General features: G+C 49.4%; 2 protein-coding genes across 8 annotated transcripts; one reads left to right on the top strand and one right to left on the bottom strand.

Annotated features, from left to right (window-relative positions):
• Positions 1–997: 997 nt before the first annotated feature.
• Positions 998–3,857, bottom strand: LOC1272175 (uncharacterized). The gene is made up of 4 exons (XM_311056.5): positions 3,695–3,857; positions 1,626–3,625; positions 1,331–1,551; positions 998–1,248 (listed from the first exon to the last, which is right to left on the bottom strand). The coding sequence occupies exons 3-4, from the start codon at positions 1,478–1,480 to the stop codon at positions 1,174–1,176; spliced, it is 225 nt and encodes a 74-aa protein (XP_311056.3). The 5' UTR covers positions 1,481–1,551; positions 1,626–3,625; positions 3,695–3,857; the 3' UTR covers positions 998–1,173.
• LOC1272176 (anoctamin-2) lies at positions 3,499–18,246 on the top strand. Of its 7 annotated transcripts, none has more exons than XM_061655288.1 (7): positions 3,499–3,561; positions 9,065–9,657; positions 14,944–15,910; positions 15,997–16,229; positions 16,301–16,928; positions 16,997–17,202; positions 17,280–18,246. In XM_061655288.1, exons 2-7 carry the CDS (start codon positions 9,307–9,309, stop codon positions 17,910–17,912), a joined length of 3,018 nt encoding a protein of 1,005 aa, XP_061511272.1. In that variant the 5' UTR covers positions 3,499–3,561; positions 9,065–9,306; the 3' UTR covers positions 17,913–18,246. The 7 variants fall into 7 exon arrangements, with proteins under 7 accessions (XP_061511272.1, XP_061511252.1, XP_061511239.1 ...); XM_061655268.1 differs by lacking the exon at positions 3,499–3,561 and adding an exon at positions 7,291–8,037; XM_061655255.1 differs by lacking the exon at positions 3,499–3,561 and adding an exon at positions 7,315–8,037 and having other exon boundaries at positions 9,065–9,771.
• The last annotated feature ends 101 nt before the right edge of the window (positions 18,247–18,347 follow it).

The raw sequence follows: 18,347 nt of genomic DNA, 5'->3' as shown, positions 1-18,347 counted from the left end.
TATAAAAAAAATAATTTCAGTTTCACTTCTGTAACCACCCCCTAGTATGTTGTGGTCTGTAATTACAGAATAAATTTGTATTTAACAATCTCATCGCTTTGCAAGTTTTAGCGATTTGAAAACACACGAAACAAACTATTAACAAATAATAAAATAAATATAGTCAATGTACAATGTTCGCAATATTCAAGTCCAGAATGGACCCAGTCCCCATACGTAGGACTGACTATTCTTCTTGCCAAAGAAGAAGAAGAACTTTTTTATTCCAACTGTCTTACTTCTAGAACTAGCTAGGCTGGAAATGTAATACATGTAATAAGGACTCATGGCTTCGGTTTAGTCGTAAATGTTGACATGAATTCAACAGCAATGTGTTTACTTAGATTTAAACCCTCTATTTCTACAGGTTTCTGTCCTCAAATAAGTTCAGTTCTTCTGAATGTGTATAAATTAAAAAGTTTAACCCGATAGTCAAGGTGGCATGCCAGTCTTTTAGTGCTATTTTAACTATTTACTGTACATTAAATTCATATACCTAAAAGAGACAGAATAAAACACATATTTACATAAAAAAACGTAAACTTAGATTGACACATCCATTTTTCATGGATAAGCAAAACACATTCACATATAAAATGTATGAAATGCACAGATAGGTGGTTACATAAATGAAGGTGTAATTTTGGCTATAGAAATGAAGGTTAAAGACATCTGCAAAAAGGCACTTTTCACAAACTTTGTCATTTCTAAAGCTGAAACAAAAAAGTGAAAAATTGCTGTAAATTATACATCAGAAATAAATTTCATTAGAAAACCTGTCATTCAATTCATAACAATGAGCAGCTCATAGCACTCTCTTTTAAAACAGGGCCAAAAATAGAACACACATGTCCCGAAGCAGTGCCGACCACTGGACAAAGGTGTTGCATAAAGACCCGCCAAATGATGGCCTTGCGATAAACACTTGCGGCAAATACTATTTTAACATCCATCCAGCTTTAAACGCTACTCATGCTTTAATTTATTTCGCATACAAGGTCGCCCTCGCTACCGCCAAACGAACCCCCCGATTCCGGGATGGTGCTGCCGGGTGCGAGATGCAAAACAACGATTCATGTACAAAAACGAGCCGGTGCGCTCCTTGGTGTTGGAAGGAGCAGAATTCCATGCACGTTACTGCGATTTGTCCTGCTGCTGTTCGCTGGATTCTGCTTTGTTGGTAACCCGCTGCCATAGCGCTTTTGCCGCCTGTTTTTGGGGTTTTGGGGATGGAAAGAGAGTGTTAGGGGATGAAATGACCGTCAGAGGTTGAGGTATGGGTATCGCTTACGATTACGACCGGCAGATCCTTGCGCTCGTAGTCGGACACGAGGGCTCGGTTGTGCTGCAGGGAGTCCCACGCCCAGTGCAGACCGATCAGCGATGGAATCATCACGATCGTCACCAGGTTTCGCTGCACGAACATCTTTAGCTTTTGCATCTTTAAGTGTTACTGCCCGGATAACTGGGGCGCCGGATTAATTGCAGGAATGGACACGGTCTGTCTTTATGCTGAAACATTCAAACAAAGCACATTTCATTAGTGGAACCAGCTGAAGAAAGTACCTGTACACCCATGCACCTACCGCTTAATCCACCCAGGGCGATTGGGGATAACGAATTTCGCAATTTTTGGCAAGTTTTTCCCCCCCCAAGGGTTGGAATTATGTACTGATAGTGTTTGCGTTAGGCGAGCGTTTGATTGTAGTCCCAGCTAGCTGCTTGTGGGTTGATTGGTAGTCGTTCTGCACCGGCGAACGGTTCCGCAGGCCTACATGCCCCGTGATTTGGCCCTCGATTATGCCGCTTTGCTGCAAATTCTTTTCCGATTTGTTGTTTATTTTTTTTGCTACCCACCTTTCGAGCTGTCGGAACGGTTTGACGTTTCGAAGCGGGGTGGAGCGTTTATACTCGCGCGTCACAGATTCACCCGTTTCGGGGGAACGATGCAGAATTGGTAAATTTCGGCGAATCAAAAAGCAAAAACGGTGTGTCATTGTTCTATTTTTTTCTTTCGTTTGCGCCACCTGTTCAAGCACTTAGACTTTTCAGATCAACTATGTATGAATAAAGTCAATATTCAATGTAAGAATTGAAAGAAACGGCGCTGAAGATACTAAACGACGGTTGCAAATGAATTCGGTTTTCGTTATTGGTTGAAAAATGAAAATAGGTTTATTTTACCCTTGTTCCTAAGTTGACCATACATAAGAATATATTTTGCAAAACAATAGATTTTACTCCAATAAAACATAATTCAGCTGCCAAAGGGAATACGGAAAAGGTAAAAAGTGCATGTTACGATTGAAATTGTAACATATTGATTGCATTAATTTAAAATTATATAAAATTTAAGCTGTTTGTTAAATACAATACATCAAACACTGATCAACTTCATTAAAAATGATTTTCTAAATTTTGAGCAAGCGTATAGATTTCAAGGGCAAACTAGCAAAAAAAAAAAAGAAAAAAACGGCTAGTGACTGCAAATTGCACTGATTGAATCAAGTGCCTCCCAGATGGCAAACCCCTTAGAAAGAGCCAAAATTGACAATGATCCAAAGAATACGATGATATCATTGCCCTCACTGGTACATCTTGGCAATTTACAAACACACGTCTATTGGATATAGTTTGCTTGTGAACATCATGTTTGCATCATGGCGCAACTATAAAACGTGCCGTTTTCCAGCTACTACCGTTCCCCCCCCCCCCCCCCCCCCCCTCAAAATGTATTCGATTCGTCGAATTAATGGCATGGTTTGATCGGCTCATAAATGTAAAATTTACGAGCCAGGGGGAGGCACAACCGAATGTTTGGCCCTCCGCCAGTGCACACGAAACGGTGTATCCGAAATCGAGAAGGAGTTTTGTACAGGCGCAACAGGCACTTTTCCAACAGGAATATAAATAAAAATTCAAATATCCAACACGTGTGCCGGAGGCAACAAATATTGACAAGCACATACACATGCAGCTGACACGCTACACCCGTACGGTACCGGGATGACGGTGTGCGTGCGCTGCCGTGCGCCACCACTACCGACGCACTGTCGCGCACGCACACACGGCGCGCGCTGTGTGCGAAAGTAAGAAACAAAAAACCGGACTTGCCGGAGAGCTGGAATGCGCTCCCTCCATTCGCGTGACGTTTCAGGCAAGGCCGTCAACAGATGACTGTTCGCCGTGCGCCTTCTGACTCGCTATCAACCGCACACCGTCGAGATAATCGGACGCCCGCGGTCCGGATCTTTATCATCGCCGATTGGGTGCCTTATCGCGAGCGGGCTTCGCATCCTCACTCTCTCTCTACTCGTTACCCTGCTGCAGCAGAGTGTTGAGATAAAGTGCTTGGTGTTCTGTGTTTTGGTGTGTGCGTGCGTGTGTTTGTGTCTGCCCTCTGCCCTCTGTTTACCCCTGTGTGTCCCGTGTGGTAGCGGCGACCTCTCCATCAATCAACAATCTGGACGCAGAGGACGGTCCAATTACCACCAATCACCAAACGCCAGGCCGACAACTCAGGTAGGTCCCAAGGTGTAGGGAAAGCAGCATCTCCGGCAGTCCCGGAAGTTCCGGATGGCTCACTCTGCAAACAAATAATAAAGCGATAGCGAAGCGCCAGATGTATGTAAATCTGTAACAGTGACTGTCTTACCAATATCCAAGACGATGTAAGTTCAGCGGGAAAAAAGAAAAAGAAACCAGAATCGGCGATTTCTTGCGCAGGTTGCAAAAAGAGCAAAAAGAAAACCGATTTGCGTACGTCAATTGTTGTTTGATGCCACATCCCAACCCCACCGGGCAGGATGGTGATGTCACCTCTGGATGATTTCTCATCGTTTTTTCTCATTAACTTAATGTTCGTGTGTGTGTGTTTGTGTTAATTCAGACAGTAAACTACCCCATGGAGACCGGAAATTCCGTGAGGAATGGCAAAAAAAAAAGAAGAAATAACCCGGAATGAAATAAAACCAGCAGTTTAAATAAAAGTACCCAACAGCGCTTGGTTGTCTCGGTTGGCGGCGCATACGAAACAAACACTCCCTTTAGCGCGACCCGACTGGCGCCTACGGCCACAAACACCGGAAAGGTCGGATGGTCTCAAACCCTGCAAGGTAGGGAGAGTCATGAGGCGTAGAGTTAAACACTCTGCTCGCCATTTTGCACACGTATCGTATGCTCCAAACTCAACCCCCTTCTGGCCAGGGTTGGTTGGAGCTGGTGGGAAGGTTCAAGTTGTTGAGCGAATTTGAAGTTGCTACATTGAGTTTTTTTTTGGCGCACGCTCTGTCCCGTTAGCACCTCGTCCCGTTATTGATTACACACGCTCCGGATTCATCGACAACCCCCCCCCCCCTTCCCCCTCCCGCTGTTTTGGCCCGATGTCTGACCCCAATCCATGCCGCCGCCCGTCTGCAGGCTCCAAAACGCTGCGCAAAATCGCTCTCGTGGAGTGCGCCTTTTTGGGCTTTTTTTTGGTTGCAATCTACCACCTCGTATATTCTAGCACCACGCGAGGGGAAGGAGGGGAGGGTGTCCCACATTCGGGCTTGGCAAGGCAGGGAATGACAACATGTATCTTTGGTGGGGTTTTTTTTTTGTATCGTTACTGCTACTGATAGTATCAAAGTTGAGGATTTGAAGATATGGGGAAGTACATCAGCGTGTTAGGAAGCAAAACTAGATCTTGGACAACTACGCGTTTTGGGGGAGGAAGAAGCTATAAGGTCAGACAAATGAATAAGGTGAAATTGTAACAAGTGTGTCCAACATTTTGGTTGAAAGGGAATCTTGCATACTTGGGGCAATAGGAATTACAAAACTGACCCAAAAATACATAGTTTACAGTGCTAAAAAAGGGGATGTTTTTGGACACTTTGACACACTATAGGGTTATTTGTTATTTGACGATTTCTAATCGTGCGTAAGAATGATTCATCGAAAGGCAATAACTATAGCCTTGGACCTTGTTCGCATCATATGAAACGGAACGACCGTCTGTTTTTTCAACATAGCTTTTGATAAACATATGATTTACATCGTATCTTCTTTGGCGTTGGGTGCTACAACACTATCTAATTATTTACTTTATATTGGTCAATGTCAATTAGTTAGTCAATGCCTCAATCTGTCTGCACATTTCTGATGATATGGGTAACCAGATTTACCTTATGGTCAGATCTGCGCAGGCGACACACCTTCGCGTCGTACTGACATGGATATTCCACTTCCAGGACACTCATATAATGCTTTCTGCCTGCAGTCTCAAATTCGAACTTAAAGATCGTTTAACTTTACAGATAATGAGGATCTAATGGCTTAATTCGTCTTTTACTCTGAACGACTGAGCTATCCTTATGCTCCTATGTTCATAGATACGACTCTCCACAGATGGGATCCTGAAGATCCGAGTTCGTAGAAGATCTTGAAGATCCGAGATCTGAAGTTTTGGCCAAAACGTCCACAGAACGCACCCACAGAGCTACGTTGAGTGCGCTAAGCTCCAATGAGCATGTACAGATAAGATCCGATAAAATAAGATCTCAATGTAACTGGTTAATTAAGCTGACTGTGTTGCTATTCACCACGAAAAGTTTAAGCTTACACATCACAGGTCGTTGTCAAAAAATACACAGTGTCACGGATATAGGTTACCTGGACATGGATATTCCATCAGAACTGCTCATCCGTAACAAAGACTAATTATCTTATTGCGTAGTGTTGTATTCCCGGCTGTACGTCTGTCAAGGCTACACATGTCTTACTCATACAATAAATTTAACTTTTAATCTAAAACAGGCGACTAGTTGAGAAGAGTCTCCTGCAGATGCAAATCCGCTGTAGCAGCTGCATGCCTCTGTTCCAGTGAACCGTGAACAGCAAGCGCAACAACATTGCTTCTGATAAGGCATAGATGGAATAATTTGCATTACTTCAATGCGTGACGTCGCCAGCCTGCCTGTAGTTGCCTCTCCGCCATCGTTTATCTCCAGCGCGCTAATCTACCGATCCTTAACATGCTTTAAACTGTTCCAGCAATCTAGTCGTTGCGCTGGGATAGAACTTTCGAGCCGGCATGGTACTCCACAAAAACAGCTGGACTTTGGAATCAGCTTGGTAGCAAGTAGCGCTCTGCGTTCTAATTTGCGTAGCTGAATTTGAGCGTATCCGTTCGCAGTCCGGTTTCTCACCCCTGCTCCGGCACCGTTCACCCTGCCCGCTTTGAAGGTTATGAGCGACAGCCTCAGCCCATGCTCCCGTTCTCCCCAAACCGTTCCGGATATTCGGCCCGAAGGGTGCTCGATTCTGATGGAGCAGACACTGATATACTACATCGGCTGGATTGCCTGATTGTTTCTCTCTTCTCTTCTCACCCCATTTTGGATGTTTCGCATCTGTGTGTGTGTGTGTGTGTGTGTTTGTGTGTGTGTGTGTGTGTGTGTGTGTGTGTGTGTGTGTGTGTGTTGGTAGAGAATTTTATAGATGTCCGTGTGAGCGTTTATGCTTCAATTGCAACCAGTATGGCAAGGGAGATGCAGAGGTTCCAACATAGACTTCAGCAACAACAATACGATGTTTCATCGCCTCCTCCTCTCACGCTCCAACACACGCAAAACATTTCGATCAAAACCATAATAATGGCTACCTCCACCCAAGAGGATGAATGCGTTTATCAGCGCGCCTCTCCATCTCCTTCACGCGCACGGGGCTGCCGCAATTCGCGCGGAAACGCGCGTTTTCCCGCCATTAGGTACGCGGGTACGCGGAATGTGGAGAAATTAACACGTTTTCATGTACACTGGTAAGGCGGTGTACATTACCCCCCCCCCCCCCCCCCCCCTGGGGTGGAACCATATGGAAAAATTGTGGCGTATTTTTGTTTTTCAATTTCCACACGCATTCGAGCGCACAGGGTAGCGCATTTTTCTGCTGGCTCAAAAATATGTTCTGGCACCCACGTGGCGTTGAGCTGGTGCGAGATGGGAAAGTGCCGCAAAGTGCATTTGCAACCATTTTTTTTTTTAGGTGTTTGAGGTATGTTTGATGAATTATGAATACAAAAAAAAAGAGGAACAACACGTACCAACCAACCGACCGCGTAAAACGTGTATAAAGTATCGCCGAAATCACTCCCTCCCCCCCGCAGGTGCACACTTGTGCACACTTCTCTCTCTCCACACACACCTATACGCAAGTTCTGTAGCTGAGTGAAACAATAAACAAACACAGGCAGGAAAGGGCAGTAGGGAAATTTAATCGGCCTCTACGCGTTAGTCGATGATCGCAGGCAACCTCGCGAGCGTGTCGTGTTTTTGCGCCCCAGCAGTAGGGAAAGGTTTTCTGTTGTGCCGGCAGATGTAGTTGCACATACTGCACCGGCGGGGTGTTGGTGTGTGTGTGTGTGTGTTGTCTGTGTGTGTGTGTGTGTGGAAGGAAACGGCACACTGGGGACTTTAACTGTGCCGACGGATGTATGTGATCAGTGTTCGTGTGTTTGCTGTGTGCGCGAAGAAATTAGAAAAGTCTGAAGTACATCCGGACATTAGCCATAGGTCTGGAGCTGGCGGGCCTGCCCGGAAGTGGCCTGATGCGACTGATGCGAACCCATGACTGGTGCACACGGGATGTGATTTTGAGTGAATATGGTATAGTCTGGACATGATTCTTTAGAAGTTTTGCGGGGCCTCTTGGACAAAGTGTTTCCAGGGGGAGCGGTTGCAACTTTCTCTTGTTTTTTTTTTTTGTACACACGATTTATCGAACCGATTAGCCGATGCCTAAACGCTGCTGATATCGTAGCGCACGGGTCGTGCCACCGGGGTTAACTGGTCGTGTGTAAGTGCGCATAGATAAACGCGGTACGCCCTTGATTAGAGCCGGGTTTGTCGACCACGCACGGTGAGCGTTGCAACGTGCAAAGGGATTAGTTTCAGTACACTGTGCCAGATAGAAGGTGGGCGACTGCAACCACATCGACGGCAGCCATGTATCGGCGAGGTACGTTCCCAAGTAACATTTTGTCCAGTTTGTTCGTAGATTGTAGTTAGGGCCATATTGAAGATGCGACTAAGGGTCTGGTGGTCCTGATAAACAATAGCATATCTCTCGTAGGCTCGGAACAGCTTGTTGTTATTCAGGCGTATTCTATTCTGAACTCGATTCGATTTGAGTCGAGAAAATGAGCTCCAAAGTGAACTTTTCCATAGAAATAAACACACAATATTCGTCACCTCGACGTCGAGACAACTCGAATAATAAGAAAAGAATAGAACTGATTGATTTGTTTTCTGGCGTTGATTTAGGTCGCATATTTTTTGCAAGGTCGCCTAAACTGTCTGTTTGATGAAATTTCCATTCACGAGATGGGGTTTATAAAGGGATTCTCACGAATATTTATCTTACCCGGGTCCACCGATCAGTTCTTCGTTGGCATCTTCATGATTGCTGTTATTCATGTTTTGGAACGTCCAACAAAGTCTTCCAAGCAATAATAAACCGCGAGGCGTTCCTAAACGGCCTATAATGGTCTTAAGGCAATGTTAGGACTGCATTTTTTTTTGTTGCAAACTAGACCTAGCTACATGCTGCACGATTTATGTGGAATGGAGGAGTTTGAAATTCGACTGATTCGACATATAAAGTTCGAGTTGATTGAGCGGCTTTGATTAAGCTTTGACAAATTTTAAATTTTTGGCAAAAGTAGTAACAATTTTGTAAGTTAATTAAAATAAGCAAATTAAACGACAATTGTGCCTTTAAAATTCAGTGTTATAGATGTTCACAATACGTTTTAACAATCCTGCTGCCTTGAAAACTGTTAATAATCTCAAAAATTCATATCTCCAACTATATCGCTTAGCGCAGCCATCAAAAACTCTTAGAATGTGTTCCAGCTTTAAATTCATATCAAATGTTGCTTGGGTTGCAAGCAAGCAACAAAACACTCTGGGTCGGGGGTGGGTTACAATAGACAAAGCATTGCTCAAGACGAGTTTTACGCATATTTCCCCTTTTCACTTTCCAGTGAGCTACCAGGATAGTGACGAGCCGGACGATCCGGCCGAGTACCAGTACCGGGACGACGAGTGCTACGATGTGCTGTGCGATCTGAGCGACTTTCGGGATGCGATAGAACCGACCGGGAGCAGCTGGGACAACCGTACAACGCAGCACCACGCTGAGCAGGCGGACCGGCTGCGATCCTACCCACGGTCGTACTTTGACTTTGGCGAGGAAGACGCCGACAGTACCGACGCCCCGGACGGAATGGACGAGCGGGACAGCATCTACCTGGACGCGGTGTCCGTCTACTCGGACGCGACCAATCGCAAATCGCTGCACCTGTCCCGGCAGACCGTCTACCATTCGGCGGAGGACGTGCGGTTCGGCTCGGTCGATTCGGGCAGCGGTGCCGGTCCGACGACGGACCGGCGGCTCGGCGACGACGGTGCCGGGCTGCGGCAGACGACCGAGGCGCTGCTGCACGACTCGCGCTCGAACGGTGGGCTAGCGAACCTGCCGTACGTGCCGCGGCCGGGCGCGACCAGCAACGGTGCGAAGGGCTTCATCAGCGGCATCCTGAAGCCGACCATCCTCAGCACCGAGTACAACGAAAAGGTGCCTAGTGCTAGTACTAGTTACTCTAGCTTACCTTACCGTAATGACTATCGTCCCGGTTCTGAGCATGACAGAACCAAACAGATAGTTACCTATACGCAGTGGAAGTCTAGGGTAAACGTATCATGATTACATTTTCTCAAACAAACGGTGTGCTGGGCTTCTGTCTGTCGGGTTGCTCGGTGGCAGGCCTGCCTGCTGGTAACATCCTCTGCTCTTGCTCTGTGCTTGCACTGTGTACTAGCGACTCGTGACTAATAATTCTTTGCAGTGAGCGTTGACTCAGTGGGGGCAAAAGGACTGTTGGGACTCGAATCGTTGACACACTCTTTTAAAATTCATGAAGGCCATCACTCTTTTAAGATTCATGAAGAACATCACTCTTTTGCGATTCAGCACTCACTGGCACTCACTCCGTGCCGACTACCCGTCCGGCAAAATGAGTGTATTTTTTGAGTGATTTGAGTGACGCTGTCGAAATACAGTGTCTCTTCGACGAATGAGTTACACCCTCGCGCGAGCCCTCCCCCTCCCCACCCGTAACGCATGGTGCGCTCTGCAGTTCTCAATGTGTTTGTGTTCTTTCGAGCCATGCTACCAACACATGTAAAGATAGTTGTTTCTTTCGTTTTTCGTTTTCTTTCATGCACTTATTCTAAAACTAAACACAAACACTGTCATTTTTTATTACATTAAACACTTTATTGAAACATAAAGTACACACTAAAGTACACATTTAGAATCCAATAACGTCATACCGGGTCGAGCCAGGCTGCGGGAAACTTGTCGACAATCTGCGTTGACTCTGTTCAGCAAATTCTTACCTGTGGATCCACGCACTGCATGTGCGTCTGTGCACACTGTTTATTCACTGCACACTTCACCAAAACACACCGGCGCACGAGACTTATAACGAAATACGCATCAATGCACAAACACTGCGCGCGGGACTTTGAACAAAACACGCACAACCATCTCCGGCAAAGCGTCGCGCTGTACTGGTGGTTTTGCACGCGTAGGAGGGGGGGACATACGGAGCGATGGTTCGATGCTGTAGTGTAAGCGAGACAACACGATGTGACGAGCAGCTCCAAGTTGAGCTCGCTGAAAGAAGACACACACACATTCACAGACGGCTCGTCAAAGCACGGTATTTGTATTGGTGTTAGTGAAGCGCGCGTGTAAAACAGAATGCGAACTCTCATCGCAGCGCGCTTCTCCGTGCTTCCTCAAGCTTCCTCATACCCCTCGGCCTGAATCACTCAAAATTTGGGGTCTCATTGTTTGCGTGGTAGTGGCTCGCTCTGAGTGAGTTGCTAGTCGTCAAGGAGTGATGGAAAAATGTAGCTTCGGTCAATTCTGGCTAGCTCCGAATGTCCCTGGAATCGATTCCCAGAATCGGTTCTGGAAACGGAATCGTCTCCGGAATCGGAATCGGAACTGGAATCGGAATCTTCTTGAGAATACATCGTTTGTATGTACATTTCAATTCCAGAAATGATTCCGATTCCAGATCCGACTCCAGAATCGATTTCGAACAAGGAACCGAGTAGTTACTACACTAGTGATTGGAATCACATAAGAGTTGGTAAAAAGAGTCGTAGCAAAACCTCTCCGTGTTGAGTTGAATCCCAGGGCGCTCTGTACCTCTATCTATCCTTCTGGAGTCGGGTGTATGCATCTACCTTTCTCGCTTCCCCTACTCCGTTTTGAAAGGTTGCGTTGTACTTGGTCCCACTGCTCGGCACTAATCTCTAATCCCCACGATAAGGGTTGAATTTATTAATTTATGTGTTCTATTTCGCGTGCGTCAGATTTCCCATCGCCTTCCCGTTACTAATTTAAATACTCCCCCTCACCCTCTTCCTTGTCCCGTTTGTTCCCTTTATCTATTTTTCACACACACACACATACAAACCTCACGCAAAGCATTTATCGCAAAGGTCACAGAGAGTGTTGTTTTTTTTGGTTCATTCTGATTGCATTTGGCACGGCATTTCACGCGCCAGGTTGGCGTCGGTGTTTCTCTGCGTGTGGTACACACACACACACACCAAGAGTAGCAAACACACTCGGACACGATTTCCCGCTGCTGATGACCCGCAACACGCACGCTCCCGGATTTTGCCCGCCCAGGTGACCTCTCTGTACCACGAGTAGATTCCTCTTCTCCGGCTGCCCACGGTGCGGCGCTGTGGAAGATCCTCTCCTGCGGCGAGCAAACGAGCGTGTGTGTGTGCCAGCACGTGGGAGATGAGCGGCACAGCATCTCTCAAAATCTGTGGCGCCTTTTGCTGCCGCTGCCCAGAGAAAGGGCGATAATAGACGATGTAAATCGGGAGCTCGTGAGCGTGAGCGGGCGCACAGCACACAAACACTGGCAGGCGAGATTACAGTCGCTAAGAAAATTTCATCCCAAGGACAGCAGTGCTTCGGAGCAGTGAGGGAGCAGGAGTGTCAGTAGGAGCCAGGCCGGGCAGGAGGGTGGGTCTGGGGTGTCGAAAATCTAAGCCCCGGCTGCTCCGTCCCGTCAGCTCGCGACACTCCCGCTCGGTGTGTCCGCCTGAAACTGCTCGCTCGTCGACGAAGCAGAATCATACACACACGCCGTTGCCTGAGTGTGGTGTTGGTCGTGCGGCTTCGAGCGCAACACACATCGCCCGTGTGTCATCCATTGCGCTGGTGCGCTGGTGCGAGAATGGTGAACGGAAACGATCAGCCAGCGGCGGTGGCGGCGACGACGACAGTGCCCGACAGCCAGCCGGAGGCACAGACCGAACCGAAGCCGATCGTACCACCGGCGGGATTAGCAGCAGCAGCAGCAGCAGCAACAACAGCACCGAACAGAGCCCAAGTGAGCAGGTGTTGAGGTGGTGCTTTAGTGACAAGCTGGTCGCAGTGTCGGTGCCGTGACCAGGATGCCGCGAGCAGCCCTGAGAGCGCTTGCGATCCTTTGCGTGGTGTGCAGTGCTTTGCCGTGCGGGGGTGGGTGCAAGGAAGGAGGGGAAATTGCACGATGCTCTAACCTACTACTACCCTTTGCCCTCCCGGTAGCCACTATCAATCAAACCGCTGCTCGTGGGGCTTTCCAACTCTCAAACAGCATTCAAATGGCACCGCGAAGTCAACTCCGAGTCCCTGCTCTGCTTTTGGGGCCCGTTTTTTCTTGGCCCGTTACAAGGTGATAGTGGCTAATTAGCACGTTCGCGGACAACACGCAAACATATGGCGCAGTGGAAACGGGCGCCAGCATCCCTACAGTGCCGCTATCGGCGTTTGCCGATAATTCTCGCACTATCCGAGTTTTGAAGCGTTTCTGCGGGCGTGTACTTGCCCAACCACATTCTGTGCTGCAACAAAACTTTACCCTTCACACGTAGCCCCCGTGTAGTGAGTCAGACAGCAACCCGGGATGCTGTACCTGCTGGTGATGCATGGTGATGACGCGTGTATGACAGCGTTGGGGTTTTATCACCCCGTCCTAGAATTTACCGGGATTGTGCCCTCCTCCTCCCCCCCTTAGCTCTGTTACACGATCGTGTATGTGTGTGTGTGTGTGGATACTGGTCCGATGGTGTTCGGGTTTTAATAGCTCAACCGCTTCTCGGTGTTGTGGCAGAGCGCCCGGGCAGGGCACATAAAAGCGAAAGACTGGCGCAACTGGCGGCCCAATGTCAAGATTTGCCGCCGTACCGCGTGGTCTGTGTGTGTGTGTGTGTGGTGTTTGGTGTTTGTGGTGTGTACGCGAAACGGAATCAAATCCCCTTCACCAAGCCCTCCCACTCCTCCCACCCCTTGGCAAGCCCAGCGCGAAGTGAGCGCGCGCGCGCCTGGCAGAGACGACGAACCGACCTAACATGATCCTAACCCGGCTCTCCCTAGTGCGCTGGGGCTGCCGTTGGGTCGCGTTGGGCGCTTGTGCGCTACATGAAGCGAGGCTGGCGTGTTAGTTAATTGAGAGCGTAAAACCACCCTTCACCACCACCACCACCGCTGCTGCTTCTCCGCAAAAGGTGTCCAGAGGCAGACGGCTGTCACATCCGGCCAGCACCAGAAGGCGACGACGAGGACGACGATCAGGCTGCAGGTGCAGATAGGCAGCAAGGAGACGCAGGTTCCCGCTGGTTCTCCCGGTTCGGTTTGCGATGTGCAAAATCTGTCGTCGAGTGCACGGACACTGTGCTGGGGTAGGGAAGCAGCAGCAGCAGCAGCAGCAGCAGCATTACCGCTGTCTCAACCCGATGTTGGCGAGGACGGATCGGCTTTTGCTTATTTTTAGAAACACCCCAATTCACCGTACAAAAAAGAAAAAAAAACTAAAACCCGCACAAACCGCCAGATCACCACCCTCGGTTTGCGCGCACGCATGTGTGTCTATGTGTGTGTGCTTATGTGTGTGTGTGTGTGTGCTTATGTGTTTGCACGCATCAGTGAAGAACTTTTGCTTGAATGTTCGTTTGCAAACTTCAACAACCACCATCGCGACAGCTGCCTTGTAGACCAGCCGATCCAACTTCATCAACCATTCGCCGTTATTTGGGGGATGTTGGGGGAGGGGAAGAAGAGGAGGAATGGAGATCTTCTAACCACATGTGTGTGACGACGACAGCCACAACGAATCGCCGCGTACCGGTCCGTTTTGCTCCACTCCATTCTATCCATATCCGCGCGAATGTTCGGCCGAGACGAGTAGGTTGAGGTCATGATAAGAAGTGATCCGTCCCAGGAAGTCATAAGAATCGTATTGTTATGGAGACGATGTGTGTGTGTATGCGTGTGTGTGTGTGTGCTATTGCTTGTCTGTTGCTAAAATGCTTGAACAGTCGTGATAAATGGTCTATTCTGGCTATTCTATCAAGAAAGGCCTGGCCAAACGAGATCCAATGAGGTCCGTCTTTTAACTGGACTCTTACGAGACGGCTTCCTGCAGTCCACAGTACACTCAATTGTTCGGCCAGAATTGTTCGGTCAGCACAATAGCTGGCGATTGTTTTCAGTCCTTCTTTTGCTCCCATTCTAACACTAAGCCGTTAACGAACGGAATCATCTCCGAAAAGTCTGACGCAGCGGCCTAAACTAAACTAACGGCAGGGTGTGACGAAGCGCATGCATTTTCTGAAAATTTACTAACATTTTCCGTTTGGCGGTAACCCTAGCTGTTTAAAACTCTCACGCAATCGGTTACACGGGATTGTGCAACGTGCTAATGTGATATTCTTTCTTTACTCTCGGTCTACGAAAAAAAAACAACGACCCAATATGGCACTACATTGTCGACGAGGACAGACATGGAAGTACTTCCAGGACCAGCGGCGCATCGTCGACTACGTGCTCGCGTTCAACGGCGAGGACGAGAATGCGGAGGCGAAGCAGCGGCGCGCCATCTACCAGCGGAATCTCGAGAGCGAGGGCCTCCAGATCGAGACGGAAAACTGCCAGCGCATCCATTTCGTCAAGATCCACGTGCCGGAGAACGTGCTGTCGCACTACTGCGAGATCATGAAGATGCAGATGCCGATGAAGAAGCTGGAAAACCAGGACAAGATCATAATGCGCGACTTCAGCATCCAGAGCACGCTGGTGCGGCTGTTCCGGCGGCCCCTCTTTAACTTTGTCATCATCGACAGGCAAAAGTTCGCGCCGCCCGAGTACCGGCTGATGTACGAGTACTCGCGCGACAAGCCGTACCTGTTCGACGACCGGGAGCAGAACTTTTTCACGCCCAGCATACGGATCGCGGTCGCCCACTTCATACTAGAGCGGACGTACTTTAGCGAGGCAGTCGAGGAGAAGAAGGACATCGGCATCCGGCGGCTGATGGAGGACCAGGTATACCTCGACGCGTACCCGTTGCACGACGGCTGCACCGATCTGCGGTCGAGCTGCCAGCGCGCCCTGCTGCTGGAGGAGTGGGCCTCGATCAGCAAGTGGATCAAGCACCAGCCGCTCGACCACATCAAGGAGTACTTTGGCGTGAAGATTGCGATGTACTTTGCGTGGCTCGGGTTCTACACGCACATGCTGATACCGGCCTCGGTGGTGGGGCTGATATGCTTCTTTTACGGGCTGCTGACGTACCCGGCGAATCGCATCAGTCAGGAGATTTGCGACGACAACGGGACGATCATGTGCCCGCAGTGTGACAAGTACTGCGACTACTGGTACCTGCGGACGACCTGCAACATCTCGAAGCTGGCGCACATCTTCGACAACGAGATGACGATCGTGTTCTCGATCTTTATGTCCGTGTGGGGTAAGTTGGCTTGTGCTGATGACTATATTGCTGGTCTTAATCGCTCTCCCCCCCCCCTTTTTTTAACTATTTCTCACCCAAAAAAGCGACCCTATATCTGGAGATGTGGAAACGCTACTCGTCCCGCATTCAGCATCGCTGGGGCATCACCGAGTACTGCTCGCTGGCGGAACCGCCACGCCCACAGTACCTGTCCCGGCTGAAGAACATCAAGAAGATGATGTTCAACATTGCCACAGGTGCGCAGGAACCGTCGCCACCGTTCTGGACGAAAAAGTTCCCCAGCTTCCTCTACAGTTACTCTGTGATCTTCCTATTTGTATGTATCTGGTCGCTTTACTGCAGTGGTGCAGCTTGTGAAGCCCCCTTTTCCGGTGGTTCTCGTTGCAGATTTTACTTACGATAGCGGCCGTCTTCGGTATCGTCGTGTACCGGATGTCGCTGATGACCTCGAAAAACATCTACGGCGACGGTGGGTCGGTGTCGGGCAAGCTGATCATCTTTCCGGCGACGACCGCCGCCATCAATCTGCTCGCCTCGACCGCGCTCACGTACGCCTACCAGTACGTGGCGGAGTACATGACGAACGTGGAGTACCGGCGCACCCAGACCGAGTACAACGAGAGCCTCAACCTGAAGATCTACCTGTTTGAGTTCGTCAACTACTACAGCTCGATCTTCTACATCGCGTTCATGAAGGGCAAGTTCCCGGGCTATCCGGCCAAGTACAACCGGATACTGCACCTGCGGCAGGAGGAGTGCAGCCCGGGCGGCTGCCTGATGGAGCTGTGCATACAGCTCGCGATCATCATGGTGGGCAAGCAGGCGATCGGTGCCATCACGGAGATACTGATACCGTTTCTGGTGCAGAAGTTCAAGGAGTTCCGGAGCGTGCTGGGCATCGATGCGGGCAGTGCGGAGAACGGCGAGCGGCTGATCTGCTGCAACCAGTGGACCAAAGACTTTAACCTCATCAACTGGCACGATCGCAGCCTGTTCAACGAGTATCTCAAGATGGGTAAGCAGAGGAGCAGATTGGTTTTGTACTACAGTTGACCTGAACGTTTTGATGTCATCCTCCTACAGTCATACAGTACGGCTTCATCACGATTTTCGTAGTGGCATTTCCGCTGGCGCCCTTCTTTGCGCTGCTGAACAACGTGTTCGAAACGCGGCTGGACGCGAAAAAGTTCCTGCTCTACTACAAGCGGGCCGTGCCGCAGCGCGTCCGGGATCTTGGCATCTGGTACAACATCATGCACGTGGTCGGCAAGGTGGCCGTCATATCGAGTGTAAGCCCGTTTCCTCCTCTTTATTCTAGCTCTGTCGCACCGGTGCCACTAAGCGTTCCGCGTTTCCTTTCCTGCAGGCCTTTATCATCGCATTTTCCTCCAACTTTATACCCCGCCTAATGTACATGAACGTCGTCAACCCGACCGGCACGGACGAGGGCTTCGTGAACCACACGCTCGCCTACTTCAACGTGTCGCACTTCGAGGCGAATGCGGCGCCAGAGAACAGCACCTTCTCGAACATTACCATCTGCCGGTACTCGGAGTACCGGAACCCGCCGGACGATCCGCGCCCGTACAAGCGGCCCTCGATCTACTGGCAGATACTGGCGATCCGGCTCACGTTCGTCGTGATCTACCAGAACCTCGTCAGCTTCGTGCAGATAGTGGTGGCGTGGGCGATACCGGACGTGCCGACCAAGCTGCAGGATCAGATCAAGCGCGAGCAGTACCTCACGAACGAGTACATCATCGAGCAGGAAAAGCTGAAGATGGCCCTGTCCGGGACGGGTGGGTGCGGTGGTGTTGGCGGCAGTGTCGCCGGCACCCGGTACGCGCAGAACGGGTGTGTCGCGTCGGAGGACAGCAGCCCGGACGACGAGAAGGCTAACTATGGCTCGATTGCGGACGACAACGAGTACCCGCTGCGGATGCAGACGGATGACTGCGAACCGTACGCCGCGTACGGCATAGTGACGTCGCGGGTGTAGGGCAGAAGGAGCTAGGAGCACACGGTGGGCACAGCGTTCATGAGCAAAGCCAATTCGCGATCAAATTACGCACACGCGCCGGTGTGGCGCAGTTACCTAACGACACGGAGCTTGCTGGTTTATTATTGTTTTATGTTTCTGTTTTTATCCGTAACGCCTGACCTCCCTAACGACGCCTAACCTCATCTCGAGCACGTATTTATCTGCGTGCAGTGCCTCTTTACCGCTTGTAAGAGTGGTATGCCTGCCGCAGGCCGCCGGCAACTCTCTCGATAGAAGTGAAACAATTTTTTGAAGAACAAATTAAAATATCTGTAAATAATTGATAAAAAAACACACACACACAACGAGTTGCTTTATGCCTAACCGAAACGGCCCCGATGTCTAAAACAGTGATGGGTAAGGTTGGCAAAATCCGACGTCGACTTCAAAAAT

Source organism: Anopheles gambiae, chromosome X, assembly GCF_943734735.2.
Source record: "Anopheles gambiae chromosome X, idAnoGambNW_F1_1, whole genome shotgun sequence".
Taxonomy (NCBI): Eukaryota; Metazoa; Arthropoda; class Insecta; order Diptera; family Culicidae; genus Anopheles; species Anopheles gambiae.
Note: the sequence above shows the minus strand (reverse complement) of the source record. Positions and strands in the feature narration are given on the sequence as shown.

Bases quoted from the DNA above. Each gene is read 5' to 3' on its own strand.
- LOC1272175 (XM_311056.5), bottom strand. From the start codon at position 1,480: ATGCAAAAGCTAAAGATGTTCGTGCAGCGAAACCTGGTGACGATCGTG. The intron at 1,249-1,330 runs GTAAGCGATACC...CCCCAAAAACAG, and splicing joins AGGATCTGCCGGTCGTAATC to GCGGCAAAAGCGCTATGGCA.
- LOC1272176 (XM_061655248.1), top strand. From the start codon at position 7,628: ATGCGACTGATGCGAACCCATGACTGGTGCACACGGGATGTGATTTTG. The intron at 7,686-9,064 runs GTATAGTCTGGA...TTCACTTTCCAG, and splicing joins TGTGATTTTGAGTGAATATG to TGAGCTACCAGGATAGTGAC. The intron at 16,929-16,996 runs GTAAGCAGAGGA...ATCCTCCTACAG, and splicing joins CAACGAGTATCTCAAGATGG to TCATACAGTACGGCTTCATC.